The following is a 17,036-nucleotide window of genomic DNA, read 5'->3' on the forward strand; positions in this document are numbered from 1 at the left end:
AGTAAAATATTAAGATAGCAGATTAATGACAGTTTTATTACAGACTATAAACAGACACTACAAAAACTAGGAAGATCTCTTTAGACAGACTGCTTACAAATCACATCTGTGGTCAAAATGAGAGTACGTGAACTAGACAAACTATAGTTGCCTGACTAATAAAATGAAGGCCTCTTATTTTCTTCAAAGAGTGACTGCTTGTATATGTTTAAAATGTCAATCAAAATGACAGTGTGAGCCTATCACTATCCTTGATCTTTTAACTTGATCATAGTGTTATCTCTCACCTTTTCTCCTTACCTATTCCTACTTCATAAATCAATCTAACACGCTGCCTCCAAGATCATTTGCTGACATCATCCTGCTGATATTCTAATCATATCCTCCCCTTGAATGTCTTCACTAATTTCCTCTTGCTTTCTCTAGCATCTCATTCCTCCTACTTGTTTTCACTTTCAAGGCTCCGCTCAACTCTACATCAATCATTTATTTGTATATTTACACGTCAGAAGCGTGCATAGTGTTTCAGAGTTAATGACAAAAACGACAGTACCTTCTTTTTAAGCATATCATCTGATTAATATTAAAAAAAAAAGGAAGATGAACAAAGAATAGGAGAGATGATATAGGGGATGAGAATTACAAGAGAGATTGTGAGATAGGTTTTTTCGTTACATATGCATCTTGTTGGTTTGTTTTAAAAAGTTGCTTAAATTGAAGGAATGGGAAGAGGAGGTCAGTGATGAGAAGCAAACTGAAATAAATGAGTTTTAAGGTGGGATTCGGTTGTGCACAGGAGTCAGGCAGGATGCACCAGATATCAAGGCTGGCATGTGTAAAGGTGCAAGTATGCCTGTGAGAAGCAAAACAAAAGAAGGGTCATCAAGGGAAGCGGAAAGTGATGAGATACAGGGTATAAATGGGGAGCAGGGTCCAAGAATGTTCCGGAATAGAAAGTCTCCAAGGAAGTGAGATCAGGAGAGAGAAGTAGTAAATGCCTCGCCTTCCTATAAAACTGGTGGATCATAATAGGCTCACTCTCTTCCCCATAATTTCCTAAAGTGGCATCCAGGGAAAGGAGAGAGAGAAAAAATCTCTTAACACTGCCCTCCATGTGAAGCTGCTGTCACCACCATTATGCAAGAGACATCGTTTGAAGAAAGGAGCTCCTACCAAGGATAATGAGATATACCAGTGTTTCCCAAACTTGGGACGCCGCTTGTGTAGGGAAAGCCCGTGGCGGGCCAGGCTGGTTTGTTTACCTGCTGCGTCCGCAGGTCCAGCCGATCGCGGCTCCCACTGGCTGCGGTTCGCTGCTCCAGGCCAATGGGAGCTGCTGGAAGCGGCGCGGGCCAAGGGATGTACTGGCCACCGCCAGGCTTTCCTTATACAAAGCGGCGTCCCAAGTTTGGGAAACACTGAGTTATACTGTTAAGATTAAGATGGTGGGGAAATTCCTTAAGCGATGTAATATCGTAATATTGGGAAAGTCTGAAGGATCTGAAAAGTATTAATTGGTGTAATATTGTAGTTTCTTTACTGGTAGCAATACTTGTGTAAATACTGGTCAATTACTTCAAATTACTAAATTAATTTTCTCTATAAAAATGCAACTACACCTATATGGAAAGACTTTTTTGTCATATTCTGTTTGGGATAAGGATTATGTAATTAAGGCAATATGAAGAAATTAGGATACTAGCTTATATCAGAGCCCCCTCCTCCCCACCCCCACACACAGAGATACCAGGAGAGTGACCTTGACTCAAAGAAATTCATGACTTTGAGGAATAAATTTGTCTCGAGGTATTTTGGCATCAGTCCCTTCTGTAGAGAAACTGCAATTAATCACTGCCAGGAATTTATATTTTTATAATTTTGACAACAAGATTTTTTTATTAGAACAATTTAAAAGGGAACATTTGGCTAAGGGGAAAAGTACTAGTTCAGAAGAGTCAACAATAAGCCCAATTTTTTCTGACTTTGAACTGATGTTATTTAAAAATGGTTAGATTACCCACAGCTAACAAATTATATGATTATGTGCAATTTTTCAAAAAAGATACAAGTATGGATAAGCTATATCTTGAACCTTGCTTGTACAGCATCAAAAGCATTTCGTTAGAGAAGTTTGGCTGGGATTTATACAGACAAGTTTTTCCTTGTAAATATACCACCTTATATTTATGGATATTCAATATAAAAATATTTAAAAATAAAGTCAGACCCTAGTCAGGAGAGCATCTTATAACTATGCAGAAAATATTTTAAACAGAATGGAAGGGGAACATATCTAGTTGTAGAACTGCATGTATTATATTTAGCACACATTATTTCTGTTTGACTGTTTTCATTACCAGCAATGCCATAAAAAAATTGATTTCAAGCTGTATCATTTTTTTTAAACCATCATCAATAGGTTTATAAAACCTCAGTTTTCCTTTCAGAAACACTGCCAGAAACAGAGCTTGTGGGATTTAATTCTAATTGGTTCAACAAGGGAAAGCTGATTAGGTTAGCTAAAAAATTCTGCTTGGAGCGGCTGGCATCAAAGACTGGTAAATTCCCCTGGTTTTTAAACCTTCGGATGATTAGAAAGTCATTGTTACCCAGATAATGCAATGAAGTAGTAAGCTGAACTCACTGGTGTAATGGATACTAACCATTTCCTAAGTGTCAAGTCTCTCAAAATAAATTTTAACTTTATTCTTGTAGTTTTGTCTAGTATAGCTATGAAAGAGCAACTGGTTTAACTGAAATCGGCATAGCAACTTAGTTAAATCATGTTTCTTGGGTGTTATAGCTATATTCTAAATAAACTGGATACCCTCAAGATAAATCCATTACTTTGATAACTGGATTACATGTTAATGGAGAGGTCTGTATTTCTTCTTCCAGAGGAACACCTTCAATACACATGAGCAGGTATTTTTGGAGAGTGACGGCAAGAAGAACTGACTGGCAAGAACTAACAGAGGTAATAGTTGACTGGAAGGGAAAGAGCAATGACATTTAGGCAGAATAAGGCTTGGTCTACACTACCCCCCTAATTCGAACTAAGGTACGCAACTTCAGCTACGTGAATAACGTAGCTGAAGTCGAAGTACCTTAGTTCGAACTTACCTTGGTCCACACTCGGCAGGCAGGCTTCCCCGTCGACTCCGCGGTACTCCTCTCGCCGAGCTGGAGTACCGCAGTCGACAGCGAGCACTTCCGGGTTCGACTTATCTCGTCCAGACTAGACGCGATAAATCGAACCCAGAAGTTCGATTTCCAGCCGTCGAACTAGCAGGTAAGTGTAGCCAAGGCCTAAGTTATCTTATTTTGTCTAGGTAAGGGGAGGGGGCTCACAGAGAGTATAAAAAATATGGATTCCTCCATAGTGAACAACTTTAACTTACATTACTTTTACTTGCTCACTCAATATTCCTGGGTAAACAATCAGTATTACTTGTAGCTCACCAGGATTCTTCTACCTTTGCTCATTCAATACTTAGAAGATTTCACTACTTGCACAAACACTGCTTGCAAATAAAAATACTAGTGTTTTAAAATTAAAAGGCTGTTTACATTTCCCCATCATAGACTATTAACATGAAGGAATATTTATTATATCAGACCCTTCCCCTACTGTATGCTAGTGACTGCTATAAGTGCTATATTTTGCAGATGACAAATACATAAGGAAGATCCTGCAATACTACAGTAAGGAGGAAAAGTGCTAATATATTTTAACAATTGAAATAGCAAATATGTCTTAAGATAATGAAAAGCTATTCAAAACAGTAAGCAGTATAAGATTATGCACATTACGAATGCTATTAAATTTCAGACAGTTGAAGATTTAATCATTAATTACTTCGTGTTGGAGGAGTCAAGAAAAAACAACAGAATAGAGTTTCTATTATTAGGCATCTTATGTCATTTCTCTTGGGTCATTTGTACATTACATACCCTATGAATTAATATTGTAAGAAATATGTTCTTTTAAAATATACAGATCTGGTCATAACTCCTACGGAACTTTTCCTTCTTTTCCCCTTTAGGATGGACAACAGCACAAGATGAACACGTTGTAGGAACCCAGTCTACTCTATTCTCTTTGTGAAAGATGTCCTATCTCTAGATGGCCTCAAAACAAAACCCAATCCAACCATTCTTGAGATTTCGGGTAGTCAGGACCTGGATCTATTTTATTTTTTTTGTCTTAAATCCATGTCTTTATTAATTTAACTAACATTTGTATTCCCTAATGCTACTGGCATGACAAGGAAGTTAACTGAGTTACTAAAAAGTCATTAATTACAGCTTTAAATTGCTACATCTATCCCATAACCTTAATGAAAGAACGGAAAGCAGGCACTAAAATTTGTACATTATTGCTAATTACTAATCAAAATCTTAGACAACAAAAAGTCAAGGACCCTTGCGTGGATTGTTTCCCTCTAAACATAACAGTAAGAGACAATGTATTTTAACATATATTTAGCCTAATGCACATTACTTATTTTGAAAGAAAAATGCTTACACAGTTGATTCCCATTAAATTTAGTAACAGGTCCTCAATTAGGTCTGAATCCTTTGATAAACACAAGAATATCAGGATTCTCATCTACACCTGCCCTTTTTTTCCTGAACCCACAAGTTGCGGGGTTAAAAGGAACATCACAAACGGTGACAGAAATAATGTCCAATAGCATAAGATATTGCACATATATGTGTGTGATTAAAATATATGTTTAAAAAGGCACTAAACAAAATTAAAAAGGCTGCCAGCCAGACCAACAAAACAATCTTGATAGGGGCAAACAACATGACAGCAACCTATGATCTGCTCAACAAAGAAGCACAAGATCAAGATTCCTGTGCCTTTTTGACCTGGAATATGGAGATGCTGTGTTCTAGAAACATCCTATCAACAGTACAGATGCTTGGAGAACATCTTGATCAAATGGTTGCAAGACAAATTAATTTTTCAGAAGCTCCAACACATGGGTAAGGAAACATACTATTCTAAAAGGTGTTACAACGCTTGCCATTAAACCAGTGAAATACAGCAGACCTGTGATTCCCCTATTGAGATATCCAAGAGGGAAAGAATAGAGATGAGACAGATATTGCAAGCACATTGGGTATTTTTGAGGACCATACTGTATTAAGTTTATGAATGGTTCATGTATCATTCTGGGCCAGGAATTATATGCAACTCCATGGAGTTGCATATATCACAGCTTCTTCAGGAACTAAAAAGTGTGTGTGGTCGGGATGGTGAGCAAGGCAAGTTGCTGAGACCGTAAACAAACTCTGGAAAGGTACTATCCCCTGGGGTGATCTGCATAGACTGGTTCAAATCAAAACAGGTTTTCCAAAGACCAATAGTCAAAGAACAAACTTGGAATATATAAAAGCTGAGTATAAACAGACTCAAGGGTCTTTCTTTTGATTCAGAAAAAGGAATAATTTTGGCCTACCAGAGCTCCACAGGACTGATGGGCAACTTCTGGTAAATTTAGTAAACATATAGGCCCTTTTATTTTATTTTTAATGTTTTCTCTGTGATGTTTTTATCCTAAGAATAAATGTACTTTGCTGAGAAAGATGTGTGGGGTAACCTGTAGCTCAGTGGTTCTCAATCTATTTACCACTGTGGGCCACATATGCAGCTGTCTATTTGTTCTGTGGACTGCATCCACACTATATATATATAGTGTGGATGCAGTCCACAGAACAAATAGACAGCTGCATATGTGGCCCACAGTGGTAAATAGATTGAGATATATACACACACACACTACCTGTATGGACCTGAGGATGTCACACGGACCGCAGCTGTGTGCTGATTGGGCCACAAGTGGCCTGTGGGTTGAAAACCACTGCTGTAACTACTGGCATACACTGGTCATAGACCTTAGAGAGAATGCAAAGCATAGGTGAAGGCCACTAGGCAGACTGACTCACTGGGCATATCTTAGTATAGGGATCGGCGACCTTTGGCACATAGCCCACCAGGGTAAGCCCCTGGCAGGCCAGGCCGGTTTGTTTACCTGCAGCTTCTGCAGGTTCAGCTGATCGCAGCACCCACTGGACGTGGTTCACCACTCCAGGCCAATGGGGGCGGTGGGAAGCGGCACGGGCCGAGGGATGTGCTGGCCACTCTTCCCGCGGCCCCCATTGGCCTGGGACAGCAAACCACAGCCAGTGGGAGCTGCGATCGGCCGAACCCGCAGACGCGGTAGGTAAACAAACCGGCCCGGCCCGCCAGAGGCTTTCCCTGATGGGCCGCGTGCCAAAAGTTGCTGATCTCTGTCATAGTATATGGCATGGGGCTGTGCAGCCTTAAAATCTGTGGTTGGAAGGGAGTGGGACATGGATCCATGCTCAGATACAGGTGATGGCTAGAGACCTGACTGGTCATTCCTGAAGTGGAACACAGAGCGCGTACACTGGCGCAGTTATCCTGAAACTGTGAATGTAGGAACCCCATCTTTTTCAGGGTTACATAAAGGTATTTTAAAAAGTTCTACATCTTTCTGCTTCATAATGATTTCTGACTTCTGTGCTAACTTCAAAACCTTTTAGTTAGAAATAGAGACTTCAATCCCCAGAATGTGCAAATCAACACAGCATCAACAAAGCTGACTTCAGCGTAGCAGCATCTTTATGTCTGTGAGGATCTGGTCCAAAGAGTTTTTCACCATTCAGTGGCAATTAGAAACTAATTATCACCAACTTGAAACTAATCTAAAATAGAACACTACCCTTTTGTAAATACTTCAAAGATATTTGCATCTTCTGCATCACAGACTGGGCTTTTTGGTTATCACTCAAATTACTTTTATACAGGATGCTGTCTTATATAAAGGCCTATATCCATTAAAGATGACAAGAAATAACTTCCAATTCTGAAAGAAAGCATAAGTTATGAGCAGGAATAATCACTCAGATATTAAGTGACAAGAATTCAGTGTCAAAAGTGTACTGAAGCTTAAGAGCCTGTTTCATAGTCCATAGCCATTAGAGAGAGACATGGACAAACAATTCACCTACAGCCTTGAGTAGCTTTATATACATTTCCTGAATGATTTCTGATATTCTCCTATGCCACTCTACCAGAGCAGTGGTACATTGAGGCAGCGCATGGGGTATTTTGGAGTAGCCTAGTCTCTTTTTTTCATCCACACAGATCCCTCAATGCACATTTCTCTCCCACTTTTCCTCATCTGTGGCTGAAATTGGACCTCAGCTCTTTTCCATGAAGAATTAAAGGGAAAAAACCTCCAAGAGATATTAGAGAGAGTAAGGATATCTGTGCACGGGCAGGGAGATGGGGAGGGCAGCAGCTTACACACTTTCTGTGATGGATTAACCAAAAGTCAAAGCTCTATTTCTCAGCTTAGAAAAACAAGCTACAAATGTCATTGTCATTTTGGGAACAACAATGCACTCAGTCCCATATGGCACAACAAAGACGTTCTGGTCCTTGGCTCGAGGAGCTTGCAGCCTAACTACACAGAGAGCACAAAAGAGACACTAAAAACGCTGGGAGAGACAAAGGAAGGATATAACTTGGAGCATTGATTTTTCAATGGAGGCTTTTTTTATTTGTTTATTTTTCATGAGGGTGAATGACAGTACGGGTGAGCACTGGTGTGGACTGGCATTTTTAGACTTCAAACACCACAACAAAAAAAAAAAAAAAAAAAAAGAGGAACTACTGCAACACTGTGTAATCTTGTAGATTTTTTTTTGCTTGTTTTTTGTATGTTTTGTAAACAAGACCTCACCAAAGTATAGGAAGGATATACCTATAATTAGCAGTTTTTAATGCAATGAGATTCACAACACATGGAGTTCCACATCATGCAACTGAATTAAGTAAAATTACTGCACATTAAAATAAGTGTACTGATCCATTATCACAAATCCTACATACCATGGATGTCATTTGTGTCAGACTATCATTGTCACTTTTCTTTTAATCTACCTTTGTAAGCCCATTTTCTCTAGAAAATTATTACAATTGTCATTTAAAAAGCCATAGCTCTATTGACTTTATAGCTAATAGATCACAAATAGTGCTTGTATCTGATTTCAGAGTTTTCCTTCGAGAGGACATGGATAACAAAAAGATCACAGCTAATAAGTATATGGACATTCTCATCATAAAGCAAAAAGAACAGGAGTACTTGTGGCACCTTAGAGACTAATAAATTTATTAGAGCATAAGCTTTCAGTTAGACCAGGTCTACATTATCCAGTAGTCTATGATGTGCCCACACGAAAGTTAAGATATGTCTGGCAGTATAATCCTTGAAATGCTCTTGGAATTAAAGAGCTCAACCTGATATTCAAGTACACCTTTGAAGTGAGGTAGGTCAATAACCCGCCATTTAACATATCATTACTCCAGAAACCAAATGACTTCTGAAGCCTCAAATCAGACTAGAGATAGATGAGAGGTACCCAAAGTGTTTCTTTTTTGTTTCTAGAGATGATGATCAAGGTAGATGTAATAGGAGGGATGTAGAAAATAATTATTCTGAATTTATGGGCAGGCGGAAACACAGTGATTTCTTTCAGATTTTCATGATACCTTCAGCCTGTGCTTTAGGACGTTATAGTCTATATTTTCTGATACATGATCTCAGAGAGGGCAGTGGATGGGTGAGAGTCCAGATGTTTAAATGTTGTGTGCATCCTAGCTGACAAATATATAAAAAAAATCAAGACAACTTATAAAATCAATACTGCAATGTTTTAAGAATTTAGGTAATAAATAGGAACAGAAGAAGCTTCAGATCTGAATTTACATAACTTATACAAGAATTAAAAGTTTTCATTTGTCTTTCAGCACAAACATTGCTTCTTCCACTAGAAGGTGTGCATAGCAGGAAGATGTGGGAACGGACCACGCACTAGCAGTAGCTAAACTGAGAATAAAAATAAGAACAAATAAGAGATCTGAACAATAGAGATGCACATGTTAAAACATCACCAAGCTAAAACAGATGACAACACAATAAGAGTTTAGAATTGAGCTAGCAAATAGATACCAGGTGCTTAAAGATGAAGATGATGGAATATAGAAAGCAAATTGAACAGGTAAAGGGAACTTTCACTAAAAGGTGTGAAGAAGTGCTGGCATTCAGAAAGTAACATCAAAACAAATGGTCATCTGAGGATACATGTGAGAAAAAAGAAGATGCAAAGTTATACTGAAATTAATCAAGCAAGAACAAGATCATAGACACAGTGACTAGAGGAAGAATATACTGTAAAGAACAAAGAGGCAAAAAAAGAGCATAGGAAAGTGCAGGAATATAGGCCCATGTTAGATTTGGGTGCACTATGGTTTTAAATTGAGTTGGGATAATAGTATGAACAAAAGGCCCAAAGCATGGAATCAAAAAGAATGAAATAATGAGAAAGAAGAATTGTTGTGTTAAACTCATAGTGACTCTGAAATACCAGTGTTATCTTATTTAAGGTTTGGGCTGAAGTAACAGAAATAAAACAGAGTTAATTGGGTACCAGATGCAATAAAGAATTGGCTATATAAGAAACTGCTTCATCTGTACATAGCTATGGTCTGATAATTGGCAATAACATCACTAGTTCGTTAATGGGTATAAAAAAGTGAAGAGTTCATTGCTAATATCTGCCTGACCAATATGGGTTTAAGCACCCCTGGGTTTAGCCCACTAAGTAAGTATCATGATCAAATGCTTATAAGTGTTTTATTATTGTTTGGATGTAGTAAACTGCTTATTATTTTGACTTCTTAGGCAAGTTTAAAGCAATTCTACAAATACAATTTGGCCTCTGGATTTAATAAAGGAATTTATGGTTAAATTAGTGTCATGGTAATATCCAGCGTAAATTATAATTCCAACAAAAAGACTTATAGACAAAATGGCAGCAGATGTGAGACCACTGCAGCAAAAAATGACATGAAGAAACTGTATAACATTATACAGTTGACAGGATGAAAAAACATACACCAACCGACCAGTTCAAAACAATAAGACCTCAGAACAATTAAATATATATGGAGGTAGTACTTAAGTGGACTACTGATTGGCGAGCCAGTGGCCAGACACAGAGGTAGGAGAAGATGTGAACATCAAATTAGGACCTCTCACCAGAACTGTCATGGCAGCCATTACTTTAATATGAATTATATAGATTTCAAATAGTTTTTGTAACAGCGGATAGAACAGTCTTATGGAAGCTGCTATGCCACTATGGAATCCCTCCGAAAATTGTAAACATCATTAAGAGCTTCTATGAAACTATGACATGCCAAGTAATACACAACTGAAACTGACTAAGTCATTCAAGGTTACCCCAGGCATCAGACAAGGATATCTTGTGTCACCCATCATCATTTTACTGGTAGTGGATTGCTTAATGAGAAAGACACAGAACAACCAAGTGTCATACAAATGGACTTTCACACAGAAGTTAGAGGACCTTGACTTTGTGGATGACAACTTGCTATTCCTCACCATATAGATATATGCAAGCCAAAACAAATGATCTTCAGGCCTATGCACAATTAGTAAGGTTGAAAATCAACACAAAAAAACCCTAAAACCATGAGAATCAACACGCCACAAGAAATACAAACAGGTTCTCGAATTGACATAGAAGAGGTCCAATATTTCACACATCTTGGCAGCACTGTAAGTACTACAGGTGGAGACATCAAATTCAGAATAGCAAAAGCCAGACATGTCTTCGTAACTCTACAGCTAATCTGGAGAATCAGAAATCTTGCTGTTCAAACTAACCTTTGAATATTTAACACCATTGTAAAGTTGATCTTAACAAATCTGCAAATTACAGCACCATACAGTAAGCCCTTAATATCTAAACTCAAAGTTTTAATAAACAGCTGCCTTAGACAAATCCTCTATCAGATGGCCAGAAAAAAAAGTCGCAAATGAAGAACTCTGGAGGAGGACAAAACAGATAACAGTTCCAGTGCCAGTGGCCCCCCTCTTCTACATAGGATCTGGTGCTCCTGCAGTGGCCCCCAAATTGGCCTGTACTTTAGTCCGCCATTGCAATGAGCACTAAACTACCTCTCAGCGAGCTGGTCTTCCAGATATGGGTGGTATGGTAATGGGAAGCTTAGCCTGCCATAGCATGTGCTATAACTGCTCCATACATGAGCAGGAGGCTTCAGGTAAATTTTCGTAAAAATACATATACAGCTGCAATTACAACAATTTGGATGCACAAGTAACTACTTACATGTGTATCTGGTTATTTGCACATGGAATGTAGATATACAACTGTGCTCATATTTCTCATGAGGTATAGACGTCAGTCTCCAGAAGGCCTCAATCTGGCATCTTTCATGAGCACTAATTTCACTCTAGAACAGTGTTTCCCAAACTTGGGATGCCGCTTGTGTAGGGAAAGCCCCTGGTGAGCCGGGCCGGTTTGTTTACCTGCTGCGTCCGCAGGTCCGGCTGATCACGGCTCCCACTGGTGCTGTTCGCTGCTCCAGGCCAATGGGAAGCAGTTGGAATACTACTTTAATTATTTCTATTTTGATACATTTCCTGAATTTTTTGCATTCACATTATATGCCTTTATACAAGCAAAAAGAACTGAGAGTTTTGCCAAGTACCTTGAATGCAGTTCTGTGCTGCCATTGTTGTATTTACTTCCTCTTTCCCAGACACCAAAGTCAGGTACACGGTATGCTCTTTCCACACAAAACACCAGGTTTTGAATGAAGGACACCTATAAGGAAAAGAAAAAGAAAAATCAAGGGAAACTGAAATACACCAAAATTTCTTATTCGTATTTTTAAAAAGAAAATGGCATGGTTTTCAGACTGCACAATTATATTTGCCAATTAGGTTTTAATTTCTTGTGGAGTATGGTGTTCCCAACTTCAAGGGACCTCTTTGTAAAACCAATTTTCATCAAATATGTTAAAAAACACTCCCCAAAACACTTGTAATTTAATTTACACAAAGCCCTAATGAAGCTAGGAATGCAAATGATTGGGTATTAAAGTAATGTGCTAGAACATCAGCGCCAAAAAAAAATCTAACATCTTTACTTTTAAAAATGACTGTTAGGGAGCAGAAGAAAGTAAGCCCTATAAGTAACGCTTAAAATAAAATTTGGGGCATGGAAAGTCTGGCATTGTCCCTAACCGCTCATTCTAACACAGCTCTGACATGTAAAACAAGTTCTGTCATGTTAGCTCAATATAAATATATGCAGCACATCCTTCCGTGAAAATAAAAAGAATGACACCATTTATTCAATTACAATCTGGTCTTAGATTATGAAAATCTACTAGAAAATAGGAAATTATTCATAGATATGGGGGACAATAAGTCATGATCATGGGTTTTCTTTATTTAGGTTTTGATTGTACCTTAACCATTGTGGTATCAGAGTACCTTATGAAATTAAATGAAGCTGAAAAGGTAAACAAAAATTCTCTCGTCTCCATGTTCCACAGAGTAGGGTTTTTTGATCCTAGGAAAGCTAGGATGAAGAAATCAATCTTACATTTCATCCCAAAGATACTATGGAAAACATTGTGCTCATGCTTAACTCTTCCTGAACAGTTCCATGGTTTCAGACACGAAAATGGCCCTGCTATTCTCCACTATCTAACTTCCATCTCCAGCAATCTAACTTTGCAGTTGTTAGCTCCACTGGATGGGAAAAGGAGGAGCAGTTACCAGCTTTGTTGGCTTCTTGTCTCAGGAGTATATGTGCATGTGTGTATTTCTTGGTAGCTGACTTGTCCTTTTCCCTCTCTCTACCAGGAGATCAGCTGATAAGGAGCCTCTTTCATTGCTTCATGGTGTCAGAGAGGAAGAGGAGGAAGAATATGATTGTGACACTGCACCCCATATTCTTCACAGTTATATTATTATTATTATAATAATATGATTATAACAATCAATGTATTTTATGCAAGATAAGTCATGTGAAGTGTCATTGGAAAGGTTATGATTTACTGAATATGATTATCCTATTTGTATGCATGTATAATTTTTGTGTCTGAAGTTAGGAACATTGACTATGTATCTGTATTACAAATGTGTGTATACCTAATTAACCCACTAGGCAAAAGACTCTCAGTCTATATGGCTGGCTGGGAAGGGCCCATTCCGGTTAATTAGCCATTAGGAGAAAACAATAGGCCTTAGAAGAAGCTTATCTCCCACGGGGAACCTTCCTGAGAACACTGCAGACAGCTTCCGACTCACGGCTGCTGTGACACTACAGGAACATGTGACCAGGTCACCTGGTGCTGGACTCCATCTTTTCCACTGACTGGTGAGGGAACCAAGCTTTTAAACAAAGGGTTCCCACTATATGGGGCGATCACATCTGCACACAGTATTCAAGATGTGGGTGTACCATGGGTTTATATAGAGGCAATATGATATTTTCTGTCTTATCTATACCCTTCTGAATGATTCCCAACTTTTTGTTCGCTTTTTTGACTGCCGCTACACATTGAGTGGATGTTTTCAGAGAACTATCCACAATGACTCCAAGAACTCTTTCTTGAGTGGTAAGTGCTAATTTAGACCCCATCATTTTACATGTATAGTTGGGATTATGTTTTCCAATGTGCATTACTTCGCATTTATCAACACTGAATTTCATCTGCCCATTTTGTTGCCCATTCACTGAGTTTTGAGAGATCCTTTAGTAGCTCTTCGCAGTCTGCCTTGGACTTTACTATCTTGAGTAGTTTTGTATCACCTGCAAATTTTGCCACCTCATTGTTTACCCCTTTTTCCAGGTCATTTATGAATGTGTTGAATAGGACTGGTCCCTGTACAGACCCCTGGGGGACACCACTATTTACCTCTCTCCATCCTGAAAACTATTATTTATTCATACCCTTTGTTTCCTACCTTTTAACCAGTTACAATCCATAAGAGGACCTTCCCTATTATAGAATCATAGAATATCAGGGTTGGAAGGGACCTCAGGAGGTCATCTAGTCCAACCACCTGCTCAAAGCAGGACCAATTCCCAGCTAAATCATCCCCGCCAGGGCTTTGTCAAGTCGGACCTTAAAAACCTCCAAGGAAGGAGAGTCCACCACCTCCCTAGGTAACGCATTCCAGTGCTTCACCACCCTCCTAGTGAAATAGTGTTTCCTAATATCCAACCTAGACCTCCCCCACTGCAACTTGAGACCACTGCTCCTTGTTTTGTCATCTGCCACCACTGAGAACAGCCGAGCTCCATCCTCTTTGGAACCCCCCTTCAGGTAGTTGAAAGCAGCTATCAAATTCCCCCCTCATTCTTCTCTTCTGGAGACTAAACAATCCCAGTTCCCTCAGCCTCTCCTCATAAGTCATGTGCTCCAGACCCCTAATCATTTTTGTTGCCCTCCGCTGGACTCTTTCCAATTTTTCCACATCCTTCTTGTAGTGTGGGGCCCAAAACTGGACACAGTACTCCAGATGAGGCCTCACCAAAGTCGAATAAAGGGGAACGATCACGTTCCTCGATCTGCTGGCAATGCCCCTACTTATACAGCCCAAAATGCCGTTAGCCTTCTTGGCAACAAGAGCACACTGTTGACTCATACCCAGCTTCTCGTCCACTGTGACCCCTAGGTCCTTTTCTGCAGAACTGCTACCTAGCCATTCGGTCCCTAGTCTGTAGCAGTGCATGGGATTCTTCCGTCCTAAGTGCAGGACTCTGCACTTGTCCTTGTTGAACCTCATCAGGTTTTTTTTGGCCCAATCATCTAATTTGTCTAGGTCCCTCTGTATCTGATCCCTACCCTCCAGCGTATCTACCACGCCTCCCAGTTTAGTGTCATCTGCAAACTTGCTGAGAGTGCAGTCCACACCATCCTCCAGATCATTAATAAAGATATTAAACAAAACCGGCCCCAGGACCGACCCTTGGGGCACTCCGCTTGAAACCGGCTGCCAACTAGACATGGAGCCATTGATCACTACCCATTGAGCCCGACGATCTAGCCAGCTTTCTATCCATCTTACAGTCCATTCATCCAGCCCATACTTCTTTAACATGGCGTCAAGAATACTGTGGGAGACCGTATCAAAAGCTTTGCTAAAGTCAAGGAATAACACATCCACTGCTTTCCCCTCATCCACAGAGCCAGTTATCTCATCATAGAAGGCAATTAGGTTAGTCAGGCATGACTTCTCCTCAGAAAAGCAGACTGACTCCCCCAGGGAACAGATGGGCAGGATCACCTGGGAGAATAACATGAAGGGCAAAGGGGTCCAGGAGAGCTGGCTGTATTTTAAAGAATCCTTATTGCGGTTGCCGGAACAAACCATTCCGATGTGTAGAAAGAATAGTAAATATGGCAGGCGACCAGCTTGGCTTAACAATGAAATCCTTGCTGACCTTAAACGCAAAAAAGAAGCTTACAAGAAATGGAAGATTGGACAAATGACCAGGGAGGAGTATAAACATATTGCTCAGGCATGCAGGAGTGAAATCAGGAAGGCCAAATCGCACTTGGAGTTGCAGCTAGCAAGAGATGTTAAGAGTAAGAAGAAGGGTTTCTTCAGGTGTGTTAGCAACAAGAAGAAAGTCAAGGAAAGTGTGGGCCCCTTACTGAATGAGGGAGGCAACCTAGTGACAAGAGGATGGGGAAAAAGCTAATGTACTCAATGCTTTTTTTGCCTCTGTCTTCACAAACCAGGTCAGCTCTCAGACTGTTGGACTGGGCAGCACAGTATGGGGAGAAGGTGAACAGCCCTCGGTGGAGAAAGAAGTGGTTCGGGACTATTTAGAAAAAATTGGATGAGCACAAATTCATCGGGCCAGATGCGCTGCATCTGATGGTGCTAAAGGAGTTGGCGGATGTGATTGCGGAGCCATTGGCCATCATCTTTGAAAACTCATGGCGATCGGGGGGGGTCCCGGATGACTGGAAAAAGGCTAATGTAGTGTCCATCTTTAAAAAAGGGAAGGAGGAGGATCCGGGGATCTACAACTATCCTATGAGAGCTTACCTTGCTTAAGAGCCTTTGGTGAGGGACCTTCTGAAAGTCTTTCTGAAAATTGAAGAACACTAGATCCACTGGATCCCCCTTGTCCACATGTCTGTTGACCTCCTCAAAGAATTCTAATAGATTGGCGAGGCATTATTTCCCTTTACAAAAACCATGTTGATTCTTCCCCCAACAAATAATGTTTCGCTCTATGTCTGACAATTTTGTTTTTTTACTATAGTTTCAACCTGTTTACCCAATACTGAAGTCAGGCTTACCAGCCTGTAATTGCCAGGATCACCTCTGGATCCCTTTTTAAAAATTGGCATCACATTAGCTATCCTTCAGTCATTTGGTACAGAAGCTGATTTAAATGATAGGTTACAGACTACAGTTAATACTTCTGCAATTTCAAATTTGAGCTCCTTCAGGACTCTTGGGTGAATACCATCTTGTCCTGGTTACTTAGTACTGTTTAGTTTATCAATTTGTTCCAAAACCTCCCCTAATGATACCTCAATCTGGGACAGTTCTTCAAATTTGTCATCTAAAAAGAATGGTTCAGGTTTGGGAATCTCCCTCACATCCTCAGCCATGAAGACTGATGCAAAGAATTCATTTAGTTTCTCCACAATGGCCTTATTGTCCTTGAGTGCTCCTTTAGCATCTTGATTGTGTAGTGGCCCCAATGGTTGCTTAGCAGGCTTCCTGCTTCTGATGTACTTAAAAAAAATGTTTGCTATTACTTTTTGAGACTTTGGCTAGCTGTTCTTCAAATTCTTTTTTGGCCTTCCTAATTATATTTTTACACTTCATTTGCCAGAGTTTATGATCATTTTTATTTTCCTCACTAACTTCCACATTTGAAAGGATGCCTTTTTGCCTCTCACTGCTTCTTTTACTTTGTTGTTTAGCCACGGTGGCACTTCTTTGGTTCTCTGTTTTTTAATTTGGGGTATACATTTACATTGAGTCTCTACCTTATGGTGTCTTAAAAAAATTTCCATCCAGCTCGCAGGGATTTCACTTTTTGCGCTGTACCTTTTA

General features: G+C 39.7%; 1 protein-coding gene across 1 annotated transcript in view; it reads right to left on the reverse strand.

Moving 5' to 3' along the window:
- The window catches only part of PHKB (phosphorylase kinase regulatory subunit beta), a 198,370-nt gene that overhangs the window by 104,271 nt on the left and 77,063 nt on the right, over window positions 1-17,036 (reverse strand). Inside the window, 1 exon segment of the mRNA XM_005289835.4 lies at window positions 11,642-11,757. Coding sequence (XP_005289892.2) covers window positions 11,642-11,757 — 116 coding nt within the window.

This window comes from Chrysemys picta, chromosome 14, assembly GCF_011386835.1.
Source record: "Chrysemys picta bellii isolate R12L10 chromosome 14, ASM1138683v2, whole genome shotgun sequence".
Taxonomy (NCBI): domain Eukaryota; kingdom Metazoa; phylum Chordata; order Testudines; family Emydidae; genus Chrysemys; species Chrysemys picta.